Genomic DNA, 24,686 nt, shown 5'->3' with positions numbered 1-24,686 from the left:
TTCAGATTCAGTTTCATTTTGCAATCCTTTTTGTCTGACGAACCGGACATTGGTCCTTTGGGGTATGCTTAGTCTTTGAGCTGAAACAAATCTGGTTTTTGGGGTTTTTTTCCTCTCCTGGGGTGGTTGCCTGTGTCCTGGGATCAGTTCCCTGCAAGCAGCAGGGCTGCGGCAGTGCTGCCGTCGTGCTGCTGCTTTACCTGTGCTGCTGTCCCTGCCCGTGTGCCGTGCTGCCTTGCCCTGCGCTGGCCCCGTGCCCGGCTGCTGCGGCGTGGCCGCTCGTACCGGGCTCGCCGCTCAGAAAGCATCGCTTGCCATCTCCTGGGGCAGAAACACGCTTGCCGAGGATGTGAGTGACTCTGACAAAGAGGCAGCTTCAGGGCAGCCCCTTCTTTGCCCCTTTTGCTGCACAGCAGCTGCTGCGGTACCGGCCGGGATGTGCGTGTGCCGGAGCATCGCGGTCCATCGCCGGCCGGTGCTCTCCGCAGAGCAGAGCTGCCTGTGCCTGCCGTACCTGCTTTGCAAGGCCTTTGCGATCTGGGTTGGACACCAAAACTAATTAATCTCATTGCAGTCCAGAGCCCTATGTCCACATCCCATTACGCTTTCTGTTGCGTTCAGCATCCCCTTTCCATTCCCAGTTTAACCAAGTCGGTGCATGTTTAACACCGGGGTGCTCCACCCCGGAGATGATCCCATTTCCAAATGGGGTCAGGCAGACCTGTGAGGAGAGAGGAGGATGCTTCTCTGGGGCTGACTTGGAAAATCACCAGCGTGTTTGCCAGCTGCTGGCTCACGCTGGCCCAGTTTTGCCCGTCAGGCTGCGAGATGACACATCCCAAATGTGGCATATGGAGCTTGGGCTCACATTGGTTCTTTTCTGGTCTCAAGGATGAAAAACCCACTTGAACGGTGCAGAAAGCACACGAGCACTGCGTGGGTTTGCTTCTTCACGTGGCTGATGGAGAGCAGCCAGCTCCGTCTGGCCGCTGCGCCCGTGTCCCGTCCCTCCCCGCTGCTGATGGGCATCCTGGGGACATCGTAGGTGGTGGCCTGTGGTCTCTCCTCGCACAAGGTCCATGGTGGTGATTCCCTGGGGTTCTCTCCTCACTCTTGTCCTCCCCCTGTCTTTCAGATGTCCTGCGGTAACCCGGCACCCTGCAGAAGGACCTGCCTGCCTTAGCCAGCCCCTTGTCCCAGGCATCCCACCGGCGATGGCCTCGACGCCGCAGTGAGCGGCGAAAGAACGAGGACTGAGTCCCCCCAACACCGCCACATCTCCTGGGAGAGCCATGGAGGCCCCCCTGGATGTGCCCGTAGGGAACCTCATCGATTTTGATGCCGAAACACCCACCTGCATCCCCTCGGAGCCCTCTCCTCCTGCTGCCCCCAGCGGCAATGGGCACCTGGGGGACGCGGGGGACGTGGCTGGGGAGGAGAGCGATGCCACCGAGTCGGCGGACAGCGAGAACGACATGAGCGACTCTCCCAGGCGCTGGGGTGGCTACCGCCGCTCCTCCTCCAACGAGTCCTTCTCCTCCAGCCAGAGCACCGAGTCGGCCCGGGACGAGGCGACGGCCGAGCGCCGGGAGTTCATGCGGCGCTACGTGGAGAAGATCTTCACCGGGAGGTGAGCGAGCGGGGCCGGCCAGCGCCGCTGAGCCTGCTGCCAGGCCACATCCCGTGGGATGGGATCCGGCTGCTTTCCCACTCCGGGAGCATCTGTTTGTGTCCTTCCCCGTGCTTGGCTAACGCAGCTTGTTGCTCCCCACCGTAACATGGCATTGGAGCTAATGGGGGGATGTGGGCTCCAACTTGCACCCCTCTCTCGGGCACGTTCCAGCTCATCTTTCTCCCCCAGCTTCCCTCCCCTCTTCTTTCTCCCCTTTCCCATGCTGGGGTCTTGCCACGGCGGGGGTCTCCAGCTCCTCTCCCTCGCTGGGCATCTCTCCTGCTGCTTGTACAAAAGTCAGTGGCTCGTGCATGCCCCAGGGCCCCACGGCAGCCCCTGGCTTCCCCCTCAGCCCCGCATCCCTCCCAGCTCCCATCGCTGTGGTCTCCATAACGCTGCGGCTCGGCGTGTCAAGCAGGATTGAGCAAACAGAGCATGATGAGCAGCAACAGGGATTGTTTTTGCTCTGGGGCAGAGTGCCTGTCTCTGGAGCTCAGCTTCTGCTTGGGCTGTCCTTGGCTCTTCCCTTCTCCCTCTGCCTTTGGTCTCCCCCCTGCCAGGGAGGAACAAAAGAGCAGTGTGAGCCGGAGGATGACAAAATGGATGCTCCCCTTCCCCTCTTCCTCTGCCTTCCTCCCAGCGTCGCAGCACCAGGGGATGCCGGCCACATCCTCAACTTTAATGGCCTTTTTTTCTTTTTCCCCATTTCAGACAGGATTTGGACCAAGAAGAGAAGGCCAGGTTTGGTGAGCTCTGCAGCGGCGAGAACGGGAAGGGCAGGGAATGGTTCGCGAGATACGTGAGCGCCCAGGTAAGGGGAGAGGTGGGCGAAGGAGCGGCGATCCTGTACCGGGGCTTTGGAGCAGCCTGGGCAGGAGGCTCAGGCCGGGGGAATTTAGCAGTGGCCCGAAGCAATATTTTTGGTGTGTAGGAAAACGGGGAAAGGGAGGAACTTCAGTACGGGGAGATGCAGAAGTGAATAAATGCATCTTGAGGCAGTTAAATATGTGCTTGTTGCAATGTGGGAGAGAAGTCGTCTGTTTGATTTAAACTGAAATCCCATCAGCACTCAGAAACGTCCTATTCCCTAGAAAAAACAATTTGGAGAGGCAAGCCGCTGTCTCTGAGAGGGGGGGCCCGACCGCCTGTGCTCTCTGCCCACGTCCCTGCGGCGGGGGGTCCCGGGGGGGCTGAGGTTGCCCGGCTGCCCCGCAGGGCTGTGCTAAACCCTGGGCTTTGTGCCTGCAGCGCTGCAACTCCAAGTGCGTCTCGGAGCAGACCTTCTACCGCCTGATGCAGTCGTTCGCCCTCGTGCTGTTCGAGTAAGTCGAGGGGGTTGGGGCTTCGTTGCAAGTGCCGAAAGCCCCTGGGATCAGAGCCACGGCTCGAGGAGGGGCAGCAACCATGAGGCTGCTTGGGTTGCCATCGCTGGGTGTTTTCACCGAATCCTCCCTCCATGCCAGGTGTCACCAGATGGATGACTTCAGCCCTGCCAAGAACCTCATGACCATGTGTTTCACCTACTACTACGTGGGTAAGAGATGCTTGCACCCTCAGGCTTTGCTGGTGCTGGAGACCGGCGGTGAAGTGTGCACTGTGCATGGGAAGGGTGATGGATGGGTACCCAAGCTTACTCTGGCTGACTCCAATATTGAGCAGAAAAAAGCCTTCATGGCCCAGAAGCTGTGCAAACCTGCTGGAGACCCTCACTGGGGTGGTACCTCATGCTGACACTGGTTTGTCATTGCTTCTAGCCAGGGATGTTTGTATGTGGTGATCCCCAGGTGTTCCTCAACGCTGGGGATGTGATGTGAAACCTCCAGCCCAGAAGCACCTTGGCTCGTTGCTTGGTGTGTGATGGTTACTCCTCCACGGGGGGCTGGATTTTCTATCCAAAATGGGGAGAGAATAAAAACCTAGAGGAATTGGGATGGGATGGGGTCTGGGCTGTTTCTGTCTGGCTCCTGGTCTCCACAGTGCATCTTGTAGCTGGGAGTGGTCCCCCAGGAGCCGGCAGCACCCAGGACCATGGGGCTAGCTGAGCTCCTGCCATGTTGCCCGCAGGCAAGACCCACACGCTTCCTTTGGAGGCCAAGGAGAAGCCCATGGGCAGCATCGACTCGTACCTGAAGTCAGCGAACAGCTGGCTGGCGGAGAAGAAGGACATTGCGGAGCGGCTGCTGAAAAACACGTCGGCCAGGACGGAGAATGTTAAGGGTTTCTTTGGGGGCCTGGAGACCAAACTGAAGGGTCCCACCACCAAAAAGAGCGAGTGGGTACCGCTCCGTTGGGTGGGCAGGGTGGGCTGAGGCAGGCACTCGTAACGTGACCAAGCCAGAAACCTCCTGGGTGTAAGACCACTATGAGCCAGGGGTTATCATGGCCATGGGATGATGGTCTCTAGCCTGGTCCCATGCTTCATACTTTGGTCATTTGGCATCTCATGGTCTGGGAGCCCTGTGTCCCTTGGGCATGGAGATGTGTGGTTCCAGGAGATGGTGCTGTTGCTGTGTGGTCTTCTGCATCATCTCTGTACTGGGTCCAACTGGGAAGGGTATCACTGTCTCTTAGCCACCCTTCTGGCCCTGGGGACAGTGGCGCGGGAGCAGGGTGTCTTTCAAAAGAAGGCGCTCCCCTCACCGGGGGGGCAGAGCTTTGCTGCATGGGTTGTCAGGGGGACAGGCTTTTCGGGAGCTGACCCTGGTTTCTGTGCCACAGTGAAGGTGAGGACAAACCAAAGGAGAAGCTGAAGAAGACAGGTGAGTGGAGCCAGTGTTGCTGAATTGGGCATGGTCAAGGCATCTCTGGGGAAGGAGCAAGGATTGGGAGTGGTACGAGACGTCCGGCACTGCAGGAGGTGTGGGGTGGGGTGAAGGGCAAGACCAATGCTGTCTCCTCTGAGCTCCTAGAGAAGTGCTCCAAAGAAGCCTTTATAGCTCCTTGCTCTGGAGCAATCACAGCTCTTGTCCCACAAGGACATCTTGTGGCATCTTGTCTGCAGCGGCACCAGGTTGCAGAGGTTTGGGCATCCCACCAACTCTGGGCTTTTGTGCTGCTCCAGCCACCACCCTGGTAGCAGCATGTGCTACTGAACCAGAGGTCCAGTCCCTCGAGCATCCTCCTGGGACATCCATGCCTTGATCAGAGCTAATATCTGCCCACAAAGGGCAGCCAAAGCTCCTCTTCACATTGCTGGGGATGTGTATTTGGTTTGCAGACCTTGCCATCATGGCTGCTTGGACGCCGAGCTTGGGGGGTGGGGGGCATGAAGTCTGTGCATGGGTGGGAAGGTGGGAGTCATCCAGACCTCGGCATGTAACTGTGTGTCCCCGCAGTTTCTGTGCAGAGCCCAGAGGAGGAGAAGAAAGGAGAGAAGATCTACCTGTACATGCACCTCAAGCAGCAGCCGATCTGGTAAAGCCTGCCCGGGGCGAGCTGGCTCCTGCCGGGCATTGGACTCCCCGGAGAGGGGATTTGTCCTTGCCCACACATTCCCCAGACTTTCATGAGTGCTTTTAAGCTGCTGCTGCCCCTAAAAGAGGTGGCCATGGCTTTTGCACGTCTCTTGTGCTAGCGAGAGTGTGTTTGCAGACGCACAAGGAGCTGGTCCAAAAAATGGACCAAATCTGCCAGGCTTGCTTAGATCCCCCTGGAATCATCTCCTGGCCCCTGGGAAGCGGGTGAGCTTGGCCCTGGGAGGACGCGGGGGCAGGCTGGGGAAGATAGAGGGTGGCCGTCCCCAACATCTCCCTCCGTCCCTGCAGGCACAACCTGCGGTTTTGGAACGCCGCCTTCTTCGACGCCGTGCACTGTGAGCGCAGGAAGCGGTCCCCCACCACCAGGTAGGACGTGCCCCCGTGGGAAAAGGAGACGCCGTGTCCTCTCCAGCCCCTGGCATTCCCCTCTGCTCCTAACGGCCCCAAGCATTCCCGACCACGGGGAAATGCTCTGCTTTCCACCCCTGATTGCAAAACTGCTGGGGCCCCTGGGCTGTGGGGTGGGCAGGTGAGGAAGGGAAATAATCCTGTTCCTTGGCCAGGTAGATGTGCATCTTCTTAGCGATTTGGGAGCATGAAGGTTTTCTTGCTCATTTTCCAGCGTTTTTGCAAGCCCTAGAGGTGTGTCCAGAAAACCCAGCCAGGGTTCAGGCTGTTGGTGCTTAGTTTGCAAGCAGACGTGGGAAAAGGTGCTTGGTGCAGCCCTTCGGGGAGGTGCAGCGGATGCGGATGGGATGCCTCGGGTCCTGACTGTCCCTGGGAGCACCGTGGAAGTGCTGCCAGCGCAGTGCGGGGACTGACCCCGGGCAGCCAGCAAGGACGAGAGCTGGAGATGGCAGCGTGGTCAGCCCTGAGGGCTGGGAGGATCGGGATGAACCCGGCAGAGGGAAGGGGCTGCTCGTTTCGGAGGGTGGCTGTGTGCAGGGAGCATCTGGGTGCCCAGGAGTAGGGACCTCACAGGGTGCAAGGGTGACGCTCACCAGGCTCATGCCCATCTCCTGCTCCATCACGGACCTGCCGCGATGGCTCGAGCGATTCACTCCTCTCTCGATCGCAATTTCACCAGGCTGTCCTGCTGTTGTCTGTGCAGCGCTTTGAGGCTTTGAGCTCTCGGGCTGAGAGTCGTCGAGCTCAGAGCGGTTGCACAGCCCCTTTTCGGAGCCGTGACGGCACTTCTTGAAGCAGCCAGCCCTCCTGCATCCTCCCCAAAGCCCGAGCTAAGCCAAGGCAGCCCTGGCTCACACCATGGGATGCTCTGCCAGGCTCAGCGCACCGATCGATCTCTGCTTTCTCCTTTATTGCTTTTCTTTTTGATTCCCAAGCAAACCACTGACAGAACCTATTGAACAGTAATGTAACCATAACTGCATTTCCTTTGATTAAGCCCCAAATTAGCAGCAGCAAATGTCTCGCAAGGTCATACGCCACCAGCAGCTGCTCTCTGCTCCGAGTACCTTTCTTAATTAATCTGATGGCTGAGTCTACCTCCGCTGCAGAAACAAGCCCGACTAACGAATGTGCTTCGGGAGCTGCAGCCTGGAGCACTCCGAGTATCTCAGGGGGGTTGGAAGGTGGTGGTGACCCCCCCTCAGTCCTCTGGAGAGGGTAATGGAAGCCACTGGGTGAACTGGGATGCTGCTTGCTGGACGGAGGATTAAAAATCCCTGGCAGGAGGAGTTGGTTGGCGAGGGCTGGCATCCCACGGGCTGGGCTTGAAGCGCCAGGGACGGTGCTTGACCATGGCAGGCGTCTGCAGGGTGCGTGGGGACTGGTTTGTGACGGTGCCCATCTCCGTGGGGTGGCCAGGGCATCGCCGGGGTGGCCGGGCTGCGTCCTCCCGGGGCTGCAGGGAGAGCTGGGGAGGTTTTTTTTCTCCTCTTGGTGGGGAGGGCAGGGGGACGGGGGGACGGAACCAGAACTAAACTCCTCTTTTTCCTCTCTCTGCCTCTAACAACCTTCTTCCGTCTCTTCTTCTCTCCTTTCCCCTCCATCCCTCTATCTTGCATGATCTTTCACGCACCACTTTTGTCGGCCCCGTTTCTGCTGCCGCTCCAGAGGGAACGCTGGGGAGGAAGAGGAGAAGAGGTGTGTCTGTCCCCGTACTTCGATGCATTAGCGTCCAGAGGCTGACGCTCACTTCAGGTCCAAATCCTGCCCTGGGGAGGGGGGGGTAACACATTTTGGGGGGGGGTCTCAAAGGCCCTTCTCCACCGGGGAGGAACGGCCGCTGGAGGTTTGACTTCATGTGCATCGCCCTCTCGAAAGGGCCAGAAGGGTTGAGATCGGTTCCTCTTTAATGCAGCTTTTTAAAAAGAAACCTGGCTGGTTTCAAGCTATGATATTTTACGGTAGGGATCAGGTGCCCAGCTGCTGGGGAAGCCAAGGGCTTGTGCCAGGAACGGTTCCCCAGGCAGGTTTTGGACATGAACTGAGTCTCTTCATGGAGAAAGCATCCCCCTCTCCTGTCCTTCCTGCTTGCTCCCGGCTTCTGCTGCCACGTAGCTGTGCCGAGGATCCTTTGCCAGCTGGAAAAGCTGGTCCTTCTATTTTTTTTAATGCACTCTTGTGCTGCCATCCCTAGATAAAAAGAAAAACGCAAACGGGGCTGCATGGCACGATTGCAAGCGCGTTCTCTGGGTTGCAAAGCTCAAAAGCTGCCGCATCCATCCGCGCTCCGAGCCGGGATCGGGGAGCAGGGAGAGTCATTGCTCTCTTGCTGGAGCGTGGGATATTCAATCTTGGAGCAAATCACTCCAAGTGATGGCATTAGCAAGAGGATGAGGGCTCTCTGAAGCTTGGCAGTAAATCTTCCGCGTGGCTAAGGCATGCGCTGGCAAGTGGATAACTTCAATATTGCTCAGAGAGAGCGCTGCTCAGGTTTAGCTGTGCGGGGTGAAACGCTGCTGCTGAAAGACGAGCGATGCTGAGCGGCCGAAGCTGTGTCTCACCGGCGCGGTTCCCACCAGTGCCCGGCCACGGTGAGGTTTTCCTGCGTACGCTGAAACACAGGCAAGGTGCTAGCAGGGCCGGCGGGGTTCTGCACCCCTGCGCCTGCCCCGCCGTGCCGGTATAGAGATCAAAGGGTTTGAGTAGAGCCACATGTGGGCTTTCCCCCTTCCCAGGCACGTTACTCCTGAGTAACAAGCCAGAAGCACGGCGAATTTTTCTTGGGCACTTTGATAATTTTTTTTTCTCCCCTTCCTCCCTCAAAAACATAAAAAGGCAGGAAAAAAATAGTTACAAACATGCTGCTTCTGTAAGCGGGCCAGTGCGATCTGTGAAGTTTTGCTTCCAGATTTCAAAGCCCCTTAATTTGATTCTTCTCCTTTCTTTTCAGCCTCCAGATTTGGATGTGGTTTTTATTTGCTATCGTAAGCTGTATCTGGGAGAAATTACACCTTTTTTTTTTTTTTTTTTAAACCCTTTAAACATATCATATAAGTTTCCAGAGCCCTATAAATATAAGCAGCTCACCCCTGGAGAGCGAAGGCTCAGCTCAGCAGCTTTCGCACGCCCGGGCTGGGCTGACTCGAGTGAGGACAGGCTCCCCTCCGTGGGGTCGGCTGCCCAAGCACTCATCCTTTTCCAGTTTCAGCAACACAAGCATGCACTGGGGCTGAGCTAACCTCCCCGAATTTACCGCGAGACACCCTTCTTCCCAGCCGCCGTTTTCACCCGACACAGCTCCTCCGGTCCTGCTTGGTGTGCCGGCGAGCTAGCGCGAGCTGCAAGCGTGCGGTCCGTTCCCGTTCTCCTCTTCCTTCTCCTCCATAGAGCCATTTTTCTTCTACCTATCCCTGGTTTTCCTTGCTTTTCCTCCTTTTATCCTTGCCTGTAACCTCACCTGACTTCTTCTCGCGAGGGGGCTGGCTTCACGCTGGAGCTGTAGTTTCCCCGGCGTGCATGCACTGAGCCGCCACCGCCTGCGCGTTGCGTGACATTTCGGTGACACAGGCTTTAATCCCAAAGACCTCCAAGCGGGACACCGGGATGGGGGCTCCTGCCATCACCTGGAGTTGGTTGCAAACACCTAGAGCGTAAAACCCCTTCCTTTAAGGCAAAGCTGCGGTTGCATTTGCCGGGGAGTAGAGCCGGAGCATCCTCAGGGCAGTGCTGGGATTCCAGACTTCAGCCACCGAGTGGGGCCGTGGGGAGGGGTCCGGGAGCCCCCCGTGCTGTCGGAGGGGGGAGGTATGTTTGGGGAGCAGCTTGCTCGGGCCTCGGGGATTTGGAGCCCGGCTGCAGATGGGGCAGAGGTGCCTGGAAGGTGGGGGGGGGTTCAGCAGAGCCCGGCTGGGACGGCCATCCTCAAGGGCTGCAAACCCCCCCGCTTCCTCGCTCGCCCCCCTTGCCGGAGCCACGGCACGGAAGGTGAGACGCGAGCTCCGTGCCGGAGAGGCCAACGCTATTTCCTAGCTCTTAATGAGAGCCTTCAGGAGAAAGCCAAGGTTGAAGAAGATTTTTTCCTGGGGCGTCTTTTGCTTTGCCCCAGGGCGAGCGATCCGCGGATGGATGCGGGTGTGCGAGCTCATCCAGCACCACACACGCGCTGGCAGCCGAGGGGCTCCGGGTGCCCTCCTGTCCTCCGGCCCCGGGGAGGGGGGCGATGCAGGCAGGGGGTCCCGGGGCGACGGCGGTGCCAGACGGGCTCGTGCCTTGCAGGGAGAAGTGGTGCCACATGACGCAGGAGGAGCGTGACGACAGCCTCCGCTTCAACGAGAACATCACCTTTGGGCAGCTGGGGTGAGCAGGGCGCGGGGAGCGTCCCTCCGGCAGCCGGGCTCCGCGGTGCGTCCTCGCCAGCTGCGGGTGGGACACCTGACAGACGTTCCCTCACTGGGGGCATCCCTTATGGTGCAGAGGATGCTTGATGCTTCTCCCCGGGACCTGCTCCTGCCCCTTACCTTGCAAATCCGGGCGCCGCAGGGACCTAGCACGCTCTCCCACAGCCGAGCATCATCCCGGCGCTCGGTACAAGGGGCTGCGGAGAGGGAGAGGAAGGTGGGGAGGAAGAAAGGGCAGCCTGGCTCTTCCCTCACCAACAGCATCTCTGTCCTTCCTCAGCACCTTCATCCACAACATGCTGGCGTTTGGCCTGAACAAGAAGCTCTGCAGCGACTTTCTGAAGAAGCAGGCGACCATCGGCAATTTGGATGAAGGTAGGGGCGAGCCCGGGGGATGCGCACCCTCTTCGCGGGGTCCCGGCGGGATGGATCCTACCCGCCTGCCTGCCTAGGGTGCTTCAGCACCCTCCCAGCACCCTTTTCTCTCTCCTCCGCAGAGCAATACAAGCTGCTCAGCGACCACATCGAGCAGATGGCCACCGAATAGCCGCCTGGCTGGCAACGGCGGCAGAGAGATGGTGGCCGGAGCGGGTGGGGAGGGGAGAGAAACCCACCTCCGGGGCTACCTGAAACTGAAGCTGGGCTACTGAGAAAAAAAAAAAAAAAAAAAAATCAGACACACAAGCTGCAATAAAACCTGCATGATTGTCCACCAAACTTTAGAGCTGCACCGGGGCAGCCTGTAGAAATAGAAGCCAAGCAGCCCTCCCTCCATCGGCAGACCCTCCCGCATCTATTTTCAGAGTAGACAGTCCCAAAAGTGTATTTTGTCAGTTAACACAAAAAAAAAAAAAAAGACAACAAAGAAACAAGAGAAAAGCAAAAAGAGAGCGACTGCTTCAGCCTCCCCCAGTGCGTTTATGGGAGCTGGATCGCTGTGTCTCCAGCCCCGCCATGAAACGCTGCCTGTGGTCTTCGGTGTTTCATAGCACGACGGCAGCGGGTGCAGAGCTGCCGAATGTCTTTGCCTGCTCGATGTCTTTCCGAGGCTGCTGTGGACAGTGGTAAATCCGCAGGAATCCAAGGCTCTGAGTCTCCTGCTGCCTTTGCCCGCCGGCATCCTCTGGGCGAGCCGACGGAGGCTGGAGCTGGACCAGGGATGCGGGAGGTGACGGCAGGGACCGCATCCAGCCGCCGAGGGCAGCCACTGCCGGGGCAGAGCAGCCGGACTCTGCCTCCGGTTCGACCCATCTCCCCCCGTAGCGAGGCACCGGGCGTTCGCGGCGTGTGGGTCTGTCCTGGCAATGCGGGAGCCGGCTGCTGAGGATGGCGATGGGATGCAGCAGCCGACGGGAGGCTCTGGGTCAGTCTGGCGACAGGCTGTGCTGTGGTGGGTATCCAGGGATGTCACCGCCGGCCGGGGACGCGGGCAGAGAAAGGGCTGGCAAAGTGCTGCTGCCTTCCTGGGTATAAGGTTCCTTGAGAGCTGGAGGGAAATCCTTCCCTTAGGAAGCCTTCCTTGTGCTGCCTGTGTGGTTTTGTGCCTCTGGGCAGAGAGAAAACACAGTTTGCTCCGTATCATTAGCCTGGATCAGCAGGAAAAAAGCCGTGGCCTTGGGCGGGATTGCCGGGAGAGCAGGCAGAGGAGCACCACGTGAAAGCCGCTCGGGAGGAGGTAGCAAAGCAGCGGCGAGGCAGATTCCCCCCGCGCCCACTCCCTGTTGCATCCGGGGCTGCCGTGGGCTTGCGGCATTTCCCGAAGCCTCCTGCCTGGTATTAGATTAATCGCCCTCCTTCCCCAGGCTGCACCTCGCTGCCATCTCCTTCCCCAGCCCCTTCGCTCCAGCTGCTCATCGATCCAACCTGAAATAGCCCTGCCTTAAGTACATCTCCTGTTCTGCTCGAGAGTGATGGCAGCTACCCCGTGTGCAGCAAATCTGGTTTTTCCCCGCGGACCTTGGCACGGCGTTTGCAGAGAGGCTGGGGACACGGGGACATCGCTGCTCCCCGCCGCAGGGCACATCCCTACGCTGATGGGATGATCCCTACGCTCTGCCCATGGGGTCAGAAAACCCCAGCCCCACACAGCCAAGGGTCCAGGGCTCGGTCTCACCCCAAAAACATTGTCCTGAAACATAAGTCCGTGTTTCAAGGGCCCATCAGTCCTTTTTTCCCCATGCTGTCAGCTGTATCCCATAAGATAAATAGCATAACAGGGTTTTTTTCCACGTAGCTCTTAGTTTCTGGTGTCATTTCCCAGCGTCAAAATGATGCTTTTCCCTAAGCTCAGCTTCCCGCGCTGCTTGGATTTTGGGAGCTCTGGCTCCTGCCAGCGTGGAGCTGGGACTCTGCTCCGTGCTGGGTGTCGTAGGAAAGATCAGATCCAGCACTGGCTTTCTCTTGGCCATTCCCAAACCTGGGCAGAGTTACTGGAGAAAGGGTTTTACACCTTTCCGATGGAAAGGATGTGCTGGAGCACGAGTGTCAGGCAGCTCAGCACCAAGACTGCTTCCTGGAGCATCCCGTCCCTGCAGCATCCCGGGTTTATCTCCACTCGGGTCTTTCCCGAATCCTGCTTTGTTTCTTTATTTTTTTTTTTTCCAACATAAAAAAAAAAAAAAAAAAAAAAAACCCAACCTTCAGCGGTGAAATATATATTATTTGCATGTGTATTTTTCTAAAAAAAAAAAATATTAAAAGAAAATAAAAAATGTCCACAAACCCTTCCCGACTGGGACTGCGTGAAGGATGGGGTGAGAGGACAAGAGATTGGAATAAATTGTCTTAAAAATGACTTTCTCGCTCAGCCCTTGTTGTGTGTTTTAATCAGATGGATCTTCTCCATGCTGCCTGCTCGGCCTCGGTGGTCCCTGGTGCCTTCCCCAGCTCAGCCCCCACCAGCTTCTCCCGTTTGATGACCTACTTTTTTAATAGGGAAAAATTGATGCACCTTTTAAAGAAACGTTCGCGTTTGCCCCGGAGCCAGCTAAGCACACGAAGGAGATTTAATTTTTATTTTCTTTTCCCCTGTGCGCTCAATCTCTGCCAGTCGCCGCTGATCTGATGATGGAGCTGGGATCCTGCTCTGGCCTCGGGACATTTGATTTCAGTGTATTTAAAAATCAATTACTCGGTATTATCTTATTAAAAAAAGATGTTCCCTTAGATTAATGGGCTGGGAGTGTCATCTTCCACCCAGGCGTCGGAGACTGTGTCCCCTCGGGTTTCTGTATGGCCAAGCTGAGCCGGTTCCCTGCCCTGCAGTGCTGGTTTCTCTCTCCATGGCCCAGGAGCAGGGTTTCACAGCCACGTTTCTCTTAGGAAGGAGCTTGCCCTGCTCCTTCTTGGTTTTAATTACCCTCCTTGGAGCACTCCACAGATTTGCCATCGGAGGAGGGGAACCCACCAGCCCTGCAGCCCGTGCTCGGGTGTCTTACCTGGGGTTTTACACGGCTACGGGCTGACCAGCTATGGAAAACCAGAAGCCACGTGCGCCCTGGGACGGCTTTTGTTCCCTCCGTCGGATGAATTACTTGTTGCCCGGTGTGGATAAGAAAAGAGGTGCTTATTCCTCAGGTGTTCGCTCAGCCCTGGGTGCCCTTTGCAGTGGGTGCACGCCCAGCACCTCCCGGCCGCTGATTTTGCCGGCTGGGTGCAGCCTGCGCCGGCAGAATGGTATAGAGAGGCTATAGGGGCAGCACGCAGAGCAAGAGGGAGGGAGATCCTCGGCTCCTTCCCGAGTCGTGAGGTCTCCCCGCCTCCCCGAAGCACCAGGGAGCGGTGTCCCTGCCCTCCTCGTTGGGTGGTGGTCATTGAGCCCCTTCAGCCTTGGGCGCGTGAGAACCGAGGTGCGTGAAACGAGGCGAGGGGCAGCTGCGGGATGGCGCCCTACCCGGGAGGGTCTTTGGCCGAGCTGAGACCACCCTCATTTTAAATCCCCAAAGGCGGCTTAGACCAGCTGCGATTTGGGGAACTGCGGGAGGAGACGCCGGCAAAGGTAAGAGCAGCATGGAGGAGGACGGCGCCGTACCTCCCGGGCACCGCCTGCGTCCCCATCCCTCGTGCGGGGTACTAACCACCCCCTTCGTGCCGCGGCTTTCGGAAAGCTGATACAGTCCTCGGATGGTGACACCCGTGCGGGTGACAGCCAGGGGTTAGCAGTGGCCCGGTGGCCTCCGGCTCTGATCCTTCAAGCCGGAGCGCAGCGAGCGGCTCTCAGCCCCCTCTCCCTCCCTCGAGGGATGAAGAGGACGTTCGCTTGCTGGGCTCTGGGGCTTTTATTGCGTCTCTATTAAAGCTGTTAAAAATCTTTCCATTGTAGTAGTGTCTGGGAGTGATAAGTATTCATAACAGAGGAGATTCAAGATGGGTTCGGTTGTAAAAACACCTCTAAGCTGGCTGGATTTATGGCTGTTAAATCATCCCTTTTCTCATCTGTCACAGCCTTTTCAGATGTTCATCACTGAACAACAGCGAAGCTGGGGCCATAATTCGTGCCGCGGCGTGTGGAGCAAGAGGGAGGGGAGTCCTCTCCATCGGTAACTAGCCCATGATTTATGGGGACCGTCTCTTATCCTTTTTTTTTTTTTTTTCCTCTCAAGCAGGAGATGCTTTGAGTCTCGCTAGCTGCTCTCGTCCGCACGCTGCTGCCAGCTTGCTCAGCCAGCTGGAGCCAGGCAAGTGCCGGTGGATTTAGAGCCATGCTGGAAAGTTTGACAGCAGCGTTCGGGGATTTCGGGGCTGGCCCTTGCCCGCAGCGGGCTCCGCAATGCGGGGCTGCGCCTCTCGCCGTGCTTCGGGCTCTGCATTGGGACTGCATCTCCCCATCCGCCCCTTGCTTTGGGTTGAAATGCGGGGAAATCTCAGTGATGCCCACCGCAGCAGCCTGCAAAGAGCCTGGGTTTAGGCAGTGGCGAGGTAGGGAGGTTGCCTCGTCTTGCAAAAACAGCATAAAATTTAATCAGTGCTTTGCAAGGCAGCACTGCTGGAGCTGCCTGCTGCTTCGCTGCCAGAGCTGCCCGCTCTCCCTGTCCACCGCCGCAGTGCTTCTCAAAACAGATCACGGAAAATCTTTTGGGGGTAAAGCCTCCAGCTTCGTCCAGGTGCTGGCAAATCCTCGCTCAGCCGCAGAGCGTCCGGGATGCGACCGAAGGCCAAAGCGAAGCTGCCAGGCACCAGGTACCGCTGTACCGGAGCCAGCATCCCACACGGGCGCTGGCAGCTCTTGCAACGCCAGCCTGGTACCCACCAAGCGGGACCCCAAAACATCTGGCAGAGGCTGGTTTGCCCCCCCGTTTCTGCCAGGTGTGCCGGTAATCGGTTTCGTAGCCCCATCAAGTGTCTGCCAAGTGAACTGCATTGCTGGCTCCCAGCTTTCTGGCCCCTGGGTCAGGCAGCGCTTGGCCCGGTATCGCACACGGGTGTTTAGAATCATGGAATCGTTTGGGTTGGAAAAGCCCTTTAAGATCATCCAGTCCAACCATTAACCCAACACTGCCAAGTCCACCACTAAACCAGTTAAGGGCAGAGTAGCAATTTCATGTTTCCTGGCTTGGGGGCTGGATTGTTTTTTAATGAAAGTAAAAACTAGGAATCATTAAGGTTGGAAAGGAGCTCTAAGATGATCAGTCCAACCATCAACCCAACACCCCCATGCCCACTAAACCATGTCCCCAAGTGCCACCTCTGCACGTTTTTTGAACCCCTCCAGGGATGGGGACTCCACCACCTCTCTGGGCAGCCTCTTCCAATGCTTGACTACCCTTTCCATGAAGAAATTTTTCCTAATATCCAATCTAAACCTTCCCTGATGCAGCTTGAGCCCATTTCCTCTCATCCTATCGCTTGTTCCTTGGGAGAAGAGACCAACACCCCCCTCCCTGCCCCCTCCTGTCAGGGAGTTGCAGAGAGCGATGAAGTCTCCCCTCAGCCTCCTCTTCTCCAGGCTGAACACCCCCAGCCCCCTCAGCCGCCCCCCACCAGCCCTGTGCTCCAGACCCTGCCCCAGCTCCGCTGCCCTTCTCTGGACACGCTCCAGCAACTCAAAGTCCTGTTTAATGTTGTGTTTAAACAAAATACGTGGCTGTTGGTGCCTTCAAAACCACGATGTGCCCGGGAAAAATTCCCGGCAGATGTGGCCCCATCCGCTCTCCCATTGGAAAAACCACGGGTGTGAAGGGGAGGTTCTGCGCAGCGCAGAGCAGGAGTTGATTTGCTGCCGGGGACCCCGGCCATCGCCCCGCGCTGGCCCTCCGTACCCCACCACGCTGCCGCAGGGCGTGCGGGCAGCGGCGGGTAAGTAGTGAAGGTGAGTGTGAAAAGGCCTGTTTGGGGGGGGTAATCGGGGCGGGGGGGGTGCTGCCCAAGGTTGGGGGGGCTGCAGTCTGGATCTGGGTTTTGCAGGAGACCCACAGAAGTAACGTGCCATGCTTGGCTGGCTGCGGCGGGCCCCTCTTTAGATTCTCTGATGTCTACTACGGGGTGTCTCAGCCTTACCTCAGTGCTTTGGGGCTCTCTCCTCTAAATGCTGCTGAATTTCCTAGGGGTTGTAGGAGGGAGACCTGTTGAAATCCCCTTATTCCTCCTTCCAGACATGGAGCATCTCCAGGAGGTGTTTCCTCTTGTCCTATGGTAAGTGTCTAAGAAAACCCAGGGGACTGACCGGTGTCCTTCCATTGGAGTGGGGGGACACGTTTAGCTTTTAAGTCTCTAAGCTTAGAGATGGATCCCACCACTAAAGCATTTGATTTTGTCCTTCTCTGAATGATTTACAATTGAAATTGGAAGATTCCCATGGAGGAACATGACCTTGATTTATTTTATTCAATTTTTTTCCCTTGCAGGAGCCTGAACTTCCCAAATCTGTTTTACGGCAGCACAGGGATGCTGCTGGGAAGAGATGTGCCGCCGCTCCTCTTTCGGAAGGGCTCGAAGGCAAGGCTGAGTCACTGCGTGCGCAGACAGCGCTGCAGATAGGGCTCTGGACAGTAACGAAACACATCTGTCCTTTGCGGCCACATCCCAGATGTGAGTCACATCCTCTCGCTCTGCACTTTCAACCCGAGACACTGTGTTCGGGGCAAGGTCACTGCAGCTTCTTGGCTGGCCAGGGAGGTGCGTGGTGGTGGCTCGGCTGAATTATTCTCACCAGGCTTTCACCCAAGCACTTATTTTTGTCACTGCTTGCTCCCCAAAGGGCGCTGAGCTCGGCTGCGAGCAGTCTTTGCCGTGGGCTCGGTCTAAGTTGCCCCTCTGCAAGCAGAGCGGGACGTGCAGCTCTGTAAAGGCTGGATAAGCTGGAAAATCCCAGTCCTCTCCTGCCAGCATGCTTTCTCTCCCCAGCAGATCCCTCTGGAGCTGGCTGAGTATGATGCTTGAGGATGCTTTCTGGGCGGGGAGGACGCAGTGTTAACAGGGGCTGACCCACGAGGCCGTTCCCCTCAGCAGCACGGCTGGTGCAGCAAATGCTCTGCGCCACGCGCCGGGGGATTTGCCGTGCAAAGCATCAGCCCAGTGGGTGCGGGTCCTGCCAGGGCTCGTTTGTGGGTCCACAGGAGCCACCGAGCATAAGGACGGCATCAGGCAGCTGCCGAGCATCAGTGATGCACGTCCTCTTGGGCAAAGCAGAGCATCAGCTACGGCACCACTGCTCCTGGTGCTATTTCTGACAGCGCTGCGAAAGCTGTTTGCAGGTTTATTCCAGCCCTGGGGCTTTTCCATGCATTGTGGTTTCCCGCAAGCCCCGGGAAAGGGGATGTACGCCTGCGGGGGAGCGGGCCAGAGCCCCCACCAGCAAGGAATCCCAGCCCTGATCCTGGGAAACTCTTTCAAAGGCCCAAAGCAGCTGAGTGTGTGTCCTAGCTGGGAACGCAAGCGGAGATTGAAGGGTGATTTTCCTCTTGCAAATAGGGGGGAGGCATGTGTTTTTTCCCTGCAGCATGCTGTGTTTATCCGGCAGCACACCGTGCGGGTGGCTGATGTGCTCAGCTGCATCCCGAAGTTCCTGTTTTATGAGCCGTTCCCGCAGTTCCCCGATGAAACGGGACATTTTCAGCTGCAACCACAGGACAGAATCCCTGGGGGGGGCCAGGTGGGATGCAGGGCTTCTCGTGTCACCTCTGCATAAGGGCACCTTCTCCAGCCTTCAGCAATTAATGAGATAAACACCTCCTCCTCCTCCCTGGGCACCAGGCTTTCAGGGTGTGAGAAGCCCTACAAATAAGAAATCCAGGGATGTGGCACAAAAAAAGAAAAGATTGAGGTCCCCGCGGGATTACTGTGGGGCTAGCAGCCAGCAAGCCGCTTCCTCGCCCAAGGGATGCAAAACTGAGCAGTTTTCCTTGGCCGGCTTCTCCTGCCACTGCGTGTCCTGCTTCCAGGCAGGGTGCTTCGACAGGGCAGGGGACAGGAGGGACAGGCAGGGCCACCGCTCACTGCAGGCTCCTGGCTTTGCTGTCGCTCAGACAGTGCTGGAAACGGGTCTGAAATGAGCTTTCGCCGTTGCAGCCCCATGGGGTGCTTGCTTTTGCCCGTGGGTTTTAGCACCCAGCCCCTCCTGGTCCCCGCAGGGGCTCGCCGGTCCCTGCAGAGGGGATGCTTGGAGAGGAGCTGGTCCCCGAAGCAGGCGAGGAAAAGGATGCTTGACCACGCTTAGCTGGGAGGCCAAGTTTCCCAAGATGGCACTGTGGTGTTTTTTTTTAATAAGCTGTCACTGCCAGCAGAAAGGGGGAAGGAAAAAAAAAAAAAAAAAAAAAGGCTCCTGAATAACATGCATCTGGTGCAACTGCGCAGGGCAAATATTTGACGTGCTGAATAAATGAGCAGGAGGGAGACGTCAGGCTCTTGCACCGGGGAGCTCTGACTCATGTTCTCACAGCAAGCAGCTCTTCAGACACCTTCCCTGCAGGCAGCTGCCAAATGTCCCCGTCCCCGGAGCGTGGCACGTAGAGGCGAGCGTGCCCACACCTCCACGCGCAGCTGGGGATCCTCGTGCAGCTTCGGGGGTGCAATTAATACCCCAGGGCGGGCTGGGGCAAAGGGCTGGGGCAGCCTCGGGGGTGATGGAGAGGCAGCAGCAAGGGGGTGTCTGGGGGGGGGAGTGTCCTGGGTTGCACCCGCTGGTTTAGCCCCCACCTCCCCTCCGTTTCCTAGGGGTGCTGAGCTCCGATCCAGCCATCTCCCAGCCTTATTCACCCCTAGGATGCTCTTACTGAACAAACAGCCTGGAGCTGCTGTAGCCACCTCACTGTCGGCGTGGTGGGCTTCACCTCCTGGCTCTGACTCCGGTTTTGGGCGAAAATATTGGGCAATTCCCTCCCTCCCGATACGCATTTTAAGCTTGTGCTAAAGCAGCAGCGTTTTTCTGCCCAGTTACTCGCGGTCGCTCGGGTGGAAAGCTCGTTCGTGCAGCAAGAGCGAGCGTTTAAGCAGAGCACTGTGGTTTTTCTGCCCGTCCGATTGCAGCTGCAGGGGAAAAGCTGAACCTCTCGGCCGAGCTCTCGTTTCCCCATCAGGGCAGCATTTGTGCACGGCGGGGGGATGATGACCTGCGATTCAAGCTCCAGCACGAAAACCTCCGCTTCGGGTACAATACTGCCTGTGTCCTGCTGCCGCTGAGCCATCCCAGGTGGCTGCGGCAGGGACAGGCTGTCCCAGCCCCGTGCTCACGCTGGTGGCACTGCCTGCCCGGAGGGACAGCTTGTGCCTCCGAGGACGGAAAGTATTTTGCGATGTGCTTTGGTTTTTTTGCAGTGTGCGTGTGACTGTGAATTGTTCTCCCCCACCGACTGCATCCTGAGGTTTGTGGATATGAAAGTCCACATGTCTCTTTCTTCTTTTTAATTGCTATAATTTGTCTGGCTCTTGCCCATGGTCAGGAGCAAGGCTTGGCTTTGAGCTCCCTCGGTGGATTTATTTTGGTTTTGATGCCGCGCGCAAAAAAAAAACCCACAAACGCAAACCCTTGTGTTGTGCCCTGTACGTGCATCCCGTGCACGGGTAATTTTGCTCACTGGAGTAATTTGCTTGCCCCAAGTGGGACTTCTCCAGTGAATAAAGCTATGTGGGATTAGAGTCTAAAAACCACAGCCTGGGAAATTTATGCAGAGGAGGGAAGGAGGGAGATTGTTCCTAGCAGGCGAACAGCGGGGCTGATTGCTGTTCTCATTGCAGGCGGAGGGCTGGGCTGGTGCTAATTAGCAGGCAGCTGGATGGAGGGCAGAGTGCGAGAGCTCACAAATTGCCTGGGAGCAGAAGTTGATGCCTCCTGCCCCGGACACCGGGGTGGCGGCTGCTGGCAGCGCTTCCCCACACCGGTGCCAGGCGTGGGGCGCTCGGTCGGGGCTTGTGCTGGGCTCCTGCCCCGCTCTTCCAGCATCCTGGAGCCTGCGATGCTTTTTCCTCTCTTAGGTAGGAAGGGGAGCCCGGCTGTGCTTCTCTCATCGGTCTGCTGGCAGCAAGCTGGGGCCTCTCCGGTTGCGAAGACAAGGGCTTGAGCAAAAGGGGCAAGATCAGAAAAGGGAATAGTTGGGGAAAACACCTCTCGCTGCTTGGAAGAGCCTGAAATCTGAAGTCTCCAGGGCAGGAAAAAGTAAAGGCTGATGGTTTTGCCTGGGGCATGGGGAGAGCGCCAGGCACAGCCTGGGCTGAGCCCTGAGCTGAGCAGAGGGCACGAAGCAGCAGGGACCTGGGCTGTGGTGGGACACGTTCCCCCCTCCGGCTCCCACAGCCACAGGCGATGCCCTCCATCCCTGTGGGACATCCCAGGAGCTGCTCCCGTGGCTGGGCTCATCCTGCACCCTCCGTGGCAGCACCCGTCCCTGGGGAGCGGGGACCCCGCAGTCCCCGGCACGGGGGAGCAGCACGATGCCGCTCCAGCACCCACCAGCACTCGCTGCCCCCGAGCCCCGGCAGCCCCCAGCGCGCTGCGTGGCCCCGCGCAGGGCCCGTAGCAGCCCCGGGCGGCCGTGTTTTGCTCGGCAAAGGCGGATGGGAGCCACCATCTTCCGAGCGAAGAGCATTTTTAATCTCCTGCTCCCGCTCCGTGCAATTAACTTGATTCCCTCCCCTCGTTTCCTGCAGAGGTTTAATTAAAATGCATTGTTCGCCTCGCCAATTATTTGCTCTGTCCCCCGGATAACCTCTGTGCAGCGGCTGGGTTGTTGGGGCTTTTTTTTTTTAATTTCTCTTTTTTTTTTTTTTTTTTTTTTCCTTCCCCTTGTTGTTATTGAGGTTTCTCTCCGCTTCCCCCCCGCATCTTAGCAGCTCCTGCAGCGTTTACCTGCCTGGGTAAGGGGGGGAAGCATGCGAAGCACCGCAGCCCTGCCCGCACACGGGCAAGCGGGGGGCCGCAGCATCCCTGCGGCGCCGGGGGGGAAGGCGCATGGAGCTCCGTGCCCCTGAGCAGCTGAAACAACAAGACCTTGTTGACTTGCCTTTGAGTTCCCCAGCGCTCGGCAGCTGCTGCTCCAGCAGGTGATAATTGAAACCGGGAGCGAACCTGGATGGCGTCAGGGGTTGAGCTGTAGTTCAGACTTCATCCCCCCCCCCCGCCTCCCCACCTCCTCGCTCCCTGCCGCCGCAGTGCAACGAAGCCGCTGTCACCAGGGGCTTTGCAGGGGACCCCGGGGGAGATGGGTGGGTGACACTCTGCGCCGGTCCCCAAAAGAGAGGGGTGGCGGGAGCGGGAGCCGAGCGGTTGCAGCACCGCCAAGGTCGTACCTCGAGGAGCGATTTCAGAGAAGGGGGTGTTCGGCGCTTTCTAAAAATAACCCCGGCACAGGACCGAAATAACAAGCTGCTCTCCACCAGTGCTGAGCTTGAACCCGGGCCAAGGCAGCTGCTGCCGGGCCGGCGGTGGCCCCTTGGTGTGCCACGCAGCTGGCCTTGGCGGGGGGGGGGGGCTCGCCGGTAGTCCCCCCCACCGGCAAGGGCTGGGGAAAGGCCAGAGAGGGAACGAGCATCGGATGCGGGATGGCTTCGAGAGATGCTGATGGTCAGCCCTAAAATGCAATGTGGGAGCCTGGAGGAAGGGCAGGCGTCTGCTCTTGCCTAGGTCCCTTGGGAAGTAGGGGTTGATCCCCCCCGAGGAGCTGGGTTTTCGGGGCGGGGGTATGGCTATGCGGTTCCCCCTTTCCAAACGGGTCCGGTTTGGTGAGCAGGACCCATGCCTTGACTGGGTCTGTTGGAGGACGTCGACTTCACGGGGCGTCTGCAGGTGGTTCGTGTCATCTCCTCCTGCAAGGTCTCGCTAACGCGGCCCCAAAGGCTTCTCTGCTCCTCTCCCGGCCGCGCTTCCCCTCTCGCCTTTTGCAGATCCTGCTCCAGTTCTTGGCTTTCCTCGCAGGGGTTCTGGCAAATGTCATCTTCGTGGTGGTCCCACAAACTGGGATTTACCGGCTCACTGATTTCAAGGTATGGGTCTGGGCTCGGGGTGTGTTTCATCAGGCTCTGTGCAGCTCCAGGCTGCAAACCCTGGCCCCGTCCCCCCACGGGCTCCCTGTGGCAGCCTGGGGGGATATTTGGGGTTGTTTCACGTGTGAAATCCCAGGGGATGGCACGTGCTGTGTCCTGGCGTGTGACGAGGTGCTGGGAGGGCCGTCCCCAACTACACGGTGGCATCCTCTTTGGCGAGGACGTGTGCTTCCCCGCCGCCCGCTAAGGCAGCGGCTGGCTCCATCCCGGGATTCCTCGTCGCAGGCAGGGCTGGGGCCAAGCATCTGGCAGGGTCAGGCCCTGCGGGAGCCGGCGGAGGAGGTGGTTTTGCACCTCTGGAGCAGCTGGAGAGGAGCCCAGGCTCTTCGTGCTGCAGCCCTGGGGCGAGCTGGCTCCAAGCCCCCAGCTCTGCCATCTCCCAGGCTCTTCCCCAGGAGCGGGAGGAGACGGAGAAAGGCAGAGGGCGAACCCAAATCTGCCCCCGCCATGAAGCACAGCGGTGTCCCCCCCAGCCTGGCTGCAGCTGGGGGGTGCTGCCCTCCCACGCGGCGATGGGCAAAGCCCCTGCCTGCTCAGGCTCAGGACCCGCTGCATGTCAGGATCAGCCAGTTGACAGCCTCCATCTTCCCAATGGACTGGGAGAAGCCCGAATGATGTGAGTGGGTGATCCCGTCGGCTTCTGGGTGCTTTGGGAGACACCCCCCCCAGCACGCTAATGCCGTGCTCCTATAAAGACCCCCACTAGGCACGGGAGCCGTTTCCCTGCGGAGGACAGGATTGCACCCTCTGCTCAAGGTCGTGTCCTGGCTGCCGGAGCTAGTTACCGCTCGGAGACGAGTCTCGGCCCCGGGGTAGTTCTGGGAAATCAGCGCCAGTTCGGTGCTTCATCCTGAGACCAATAGATTAACTTCAGCTTCGCACTCTGCCGACGGCCAGCGCGGTGCTCGAGGATGGAGCAAATTGAACCCAGCGTGGCGTTTCCCCCTCGGGAGCCCTTCCTCCGGCAGCGCCGGGAGAACCCTCCCGAGCACCAGCGAGCGGGGCCAAATCCGGCCTCACCGGAGACTGTTCCTGGAGGTGCTGGGGAGCTGTGGCTGTTGCGGTTATTCAATAAATATCTCCTGTGGCCAGGTGGAAGGTTTTTCTTTTCATTTGCAATTGCCTCCTCCGGAGCGTCGTGCTCCCACGCTGTGCTCGCCGTACGGCGCTGGGCTCTGGTGTGAAAGCTGGATGAAAATTTGGTGCAGGTGAGCCCCGACCCAGGGGTTGGGGATGCACAGCGGGATTAAACAACTGGGAATAAATCCGCCACGGTGCCAGGCTGGTGGGGAGAGCAGGCTCGGCGGGGATGCTGAGCGGTGAGATGCAGGAGGGAGGAAGCCAGGCTGTGTTTTCATGCTCCCTGGGGCAATTTTGGGAGCTAACGCTGCTCTTCCCGCAGGTGGTGGGTTTTGTCGGCATCTACATGGGGTTGGTGGGGGACAGGAGTCAGTTGTTCGTGGACCTCTGCTCCTTGAGGTTCCAACCCAGCAACCTGGTTAAATCTGGAAGAGCCGTCCCCGATAGATGCAGGTTGAAATTATTCTTAAACAGCGTGGGAATGAGCTGCTCTTGGGGCTCCAGAGTGAGCAAGCATCCCTCCTGGGGTGTTTGCGGGGTGCTGCGTTCGAGCCCAGCAGTGCTGAGCTCCCCTCTTCTCCCACCTGCCTTTCCGAGCCTGCTGATGAAATTTGGAGCAGTTTCCAGCCTAACTGCAGCCCCGGAGTGGGAATCCCCGGCCCTGCAAGGAGGATAAATACTCTTATCCCTGTGGAAGAGGGTACAGCAAGAGCCTGGGGACCGCAGCCCCGCTCCACCCATCCTTTAAGGGAAGGGTCCAAACCTCCCCCCACGTTCCAGCTTAAAGCCCTGGCCTTGAGTTCAGCCTTGGGACCCCCCCAGCCAGACCTACAGGGCTGATTTTGGGGGAGGGAAGGGCCGAGCTCCACGTCGCAAGCTGTTGGCATTGAAATCGGACCAAGCATGCACGCGGTCCTCCGTGGTCCGGCGGGGATGTGGCTGGCCCCGCTCCACCCAGCCAAGCAGCAGACGGTCTCTCCTGGGACAGTGTGTGCTTCTGAGTGCCCCTCGTTTTTTTTATTTTTATTTTTTTAGGCTTAAAATCCATATGCCTGGCTGTTACTGCATTTATATGTATGTGCGTTATAATTGAAAACTCTCAGTTGTGCGCTTCTCCCATGCAAAGCGAAGGCTTCAAAGCAGCAGGTGGAAATTGAGCCGATATCTCTGCTGCCAAAGTGA

General features: G+C 58.2%; 2 protein-coding genes across 7 annotated transcripts in view; both read left to right on the top strand.

The window, feature by feature from the left end:
* Window positions 1-24,686, top strand: part of FBXO31 (F-box protein 31) — a 313,905-nt gene that overhangs the window by 54,870 nt on the left and 234,349 nt on the right. The window lies entirely within an intron of this gene.
* KIAA0513 (KIAA0513 ortholog) lies at window positions 1,278-10,500 on the top strand. Of its 2 annotated transcripts, XM_075715404.1 has the most exons (12): window positions 1,278-1,630; window positions 2,384-2,483; window positions 2,921-2,994; window positions 3,136-3,206; window positions 3,737-3,944; window positions 4,391-4,431; window positions 5,008-5,086; window positions 5,437-5,514; window positions 7,225-7,254; window positions 9,832-9,912; window positions 10,234-10,328; window positions 10,451-10,500. In XM_075715404.1, the coding sequence occupies exons 1-12, from the start codon at window positions 1,293-1,295 to the stop codon at window positions 10,498-10,500; spliced, it is 1,245 nt and encodes a 414-aa protein (XP_075571519.1). In that variant the 5' UTR covers window positions 1,278-1,292. The 2 variants fall into 2 exon arrangements, with proteins under 2 accessions (XP_075571519.1, XP_075571518.1); XM_075715403.1 differs by lacking the exon at window positions 7,225-7,254 and having other exon boundaries at window positions 1,293-1,630.

This window comes from Pelecanus crispus, chromosome 8 (genome assembly GCF_030463565.1).
Source record: "Pelecanus crispus isolate bPelCri1 chromosome 8, bPelCri1.pri, whole genome shotgun sequence".
NCBI classification, from domain to species: Eukaryota; Metazoa; Chordata; class Aves; order Pelecaniformes; family Pelecanidae; genus Pelecanus; species Pelecanus crispus.
The sequence above is the reverse complement of the archived record's forward strand: the minus strand, read 5'-3'. Positions and strand labels throughout refer to the sequence as shown.

Bases quoted from the DNA above. Each gene is read 5' to 3' on its own strand.
- KIAA0513 (XM_075715404.1), top strand. From the start codon at position 1,293: ATGGAGGCCCCCCTGGATGTGCCCGTAGGGAACCTCATCGATTTTGAT. The intron at 3,207-3,736 runs GTAAGAGATGCT...TGTTGCCCGCAG, and splicing joins TTTCACCTACTACTACGTGG to GCAAGACCCACACGCTTCCT. The intron at 4,432-5,007 runs GTGAGTGGAGCC...GTGTCCCCGCAG, and splicing joins GGAGAAGCTGAAGAAGACAG to TTTCTGTGCAGAGCCCAGAG.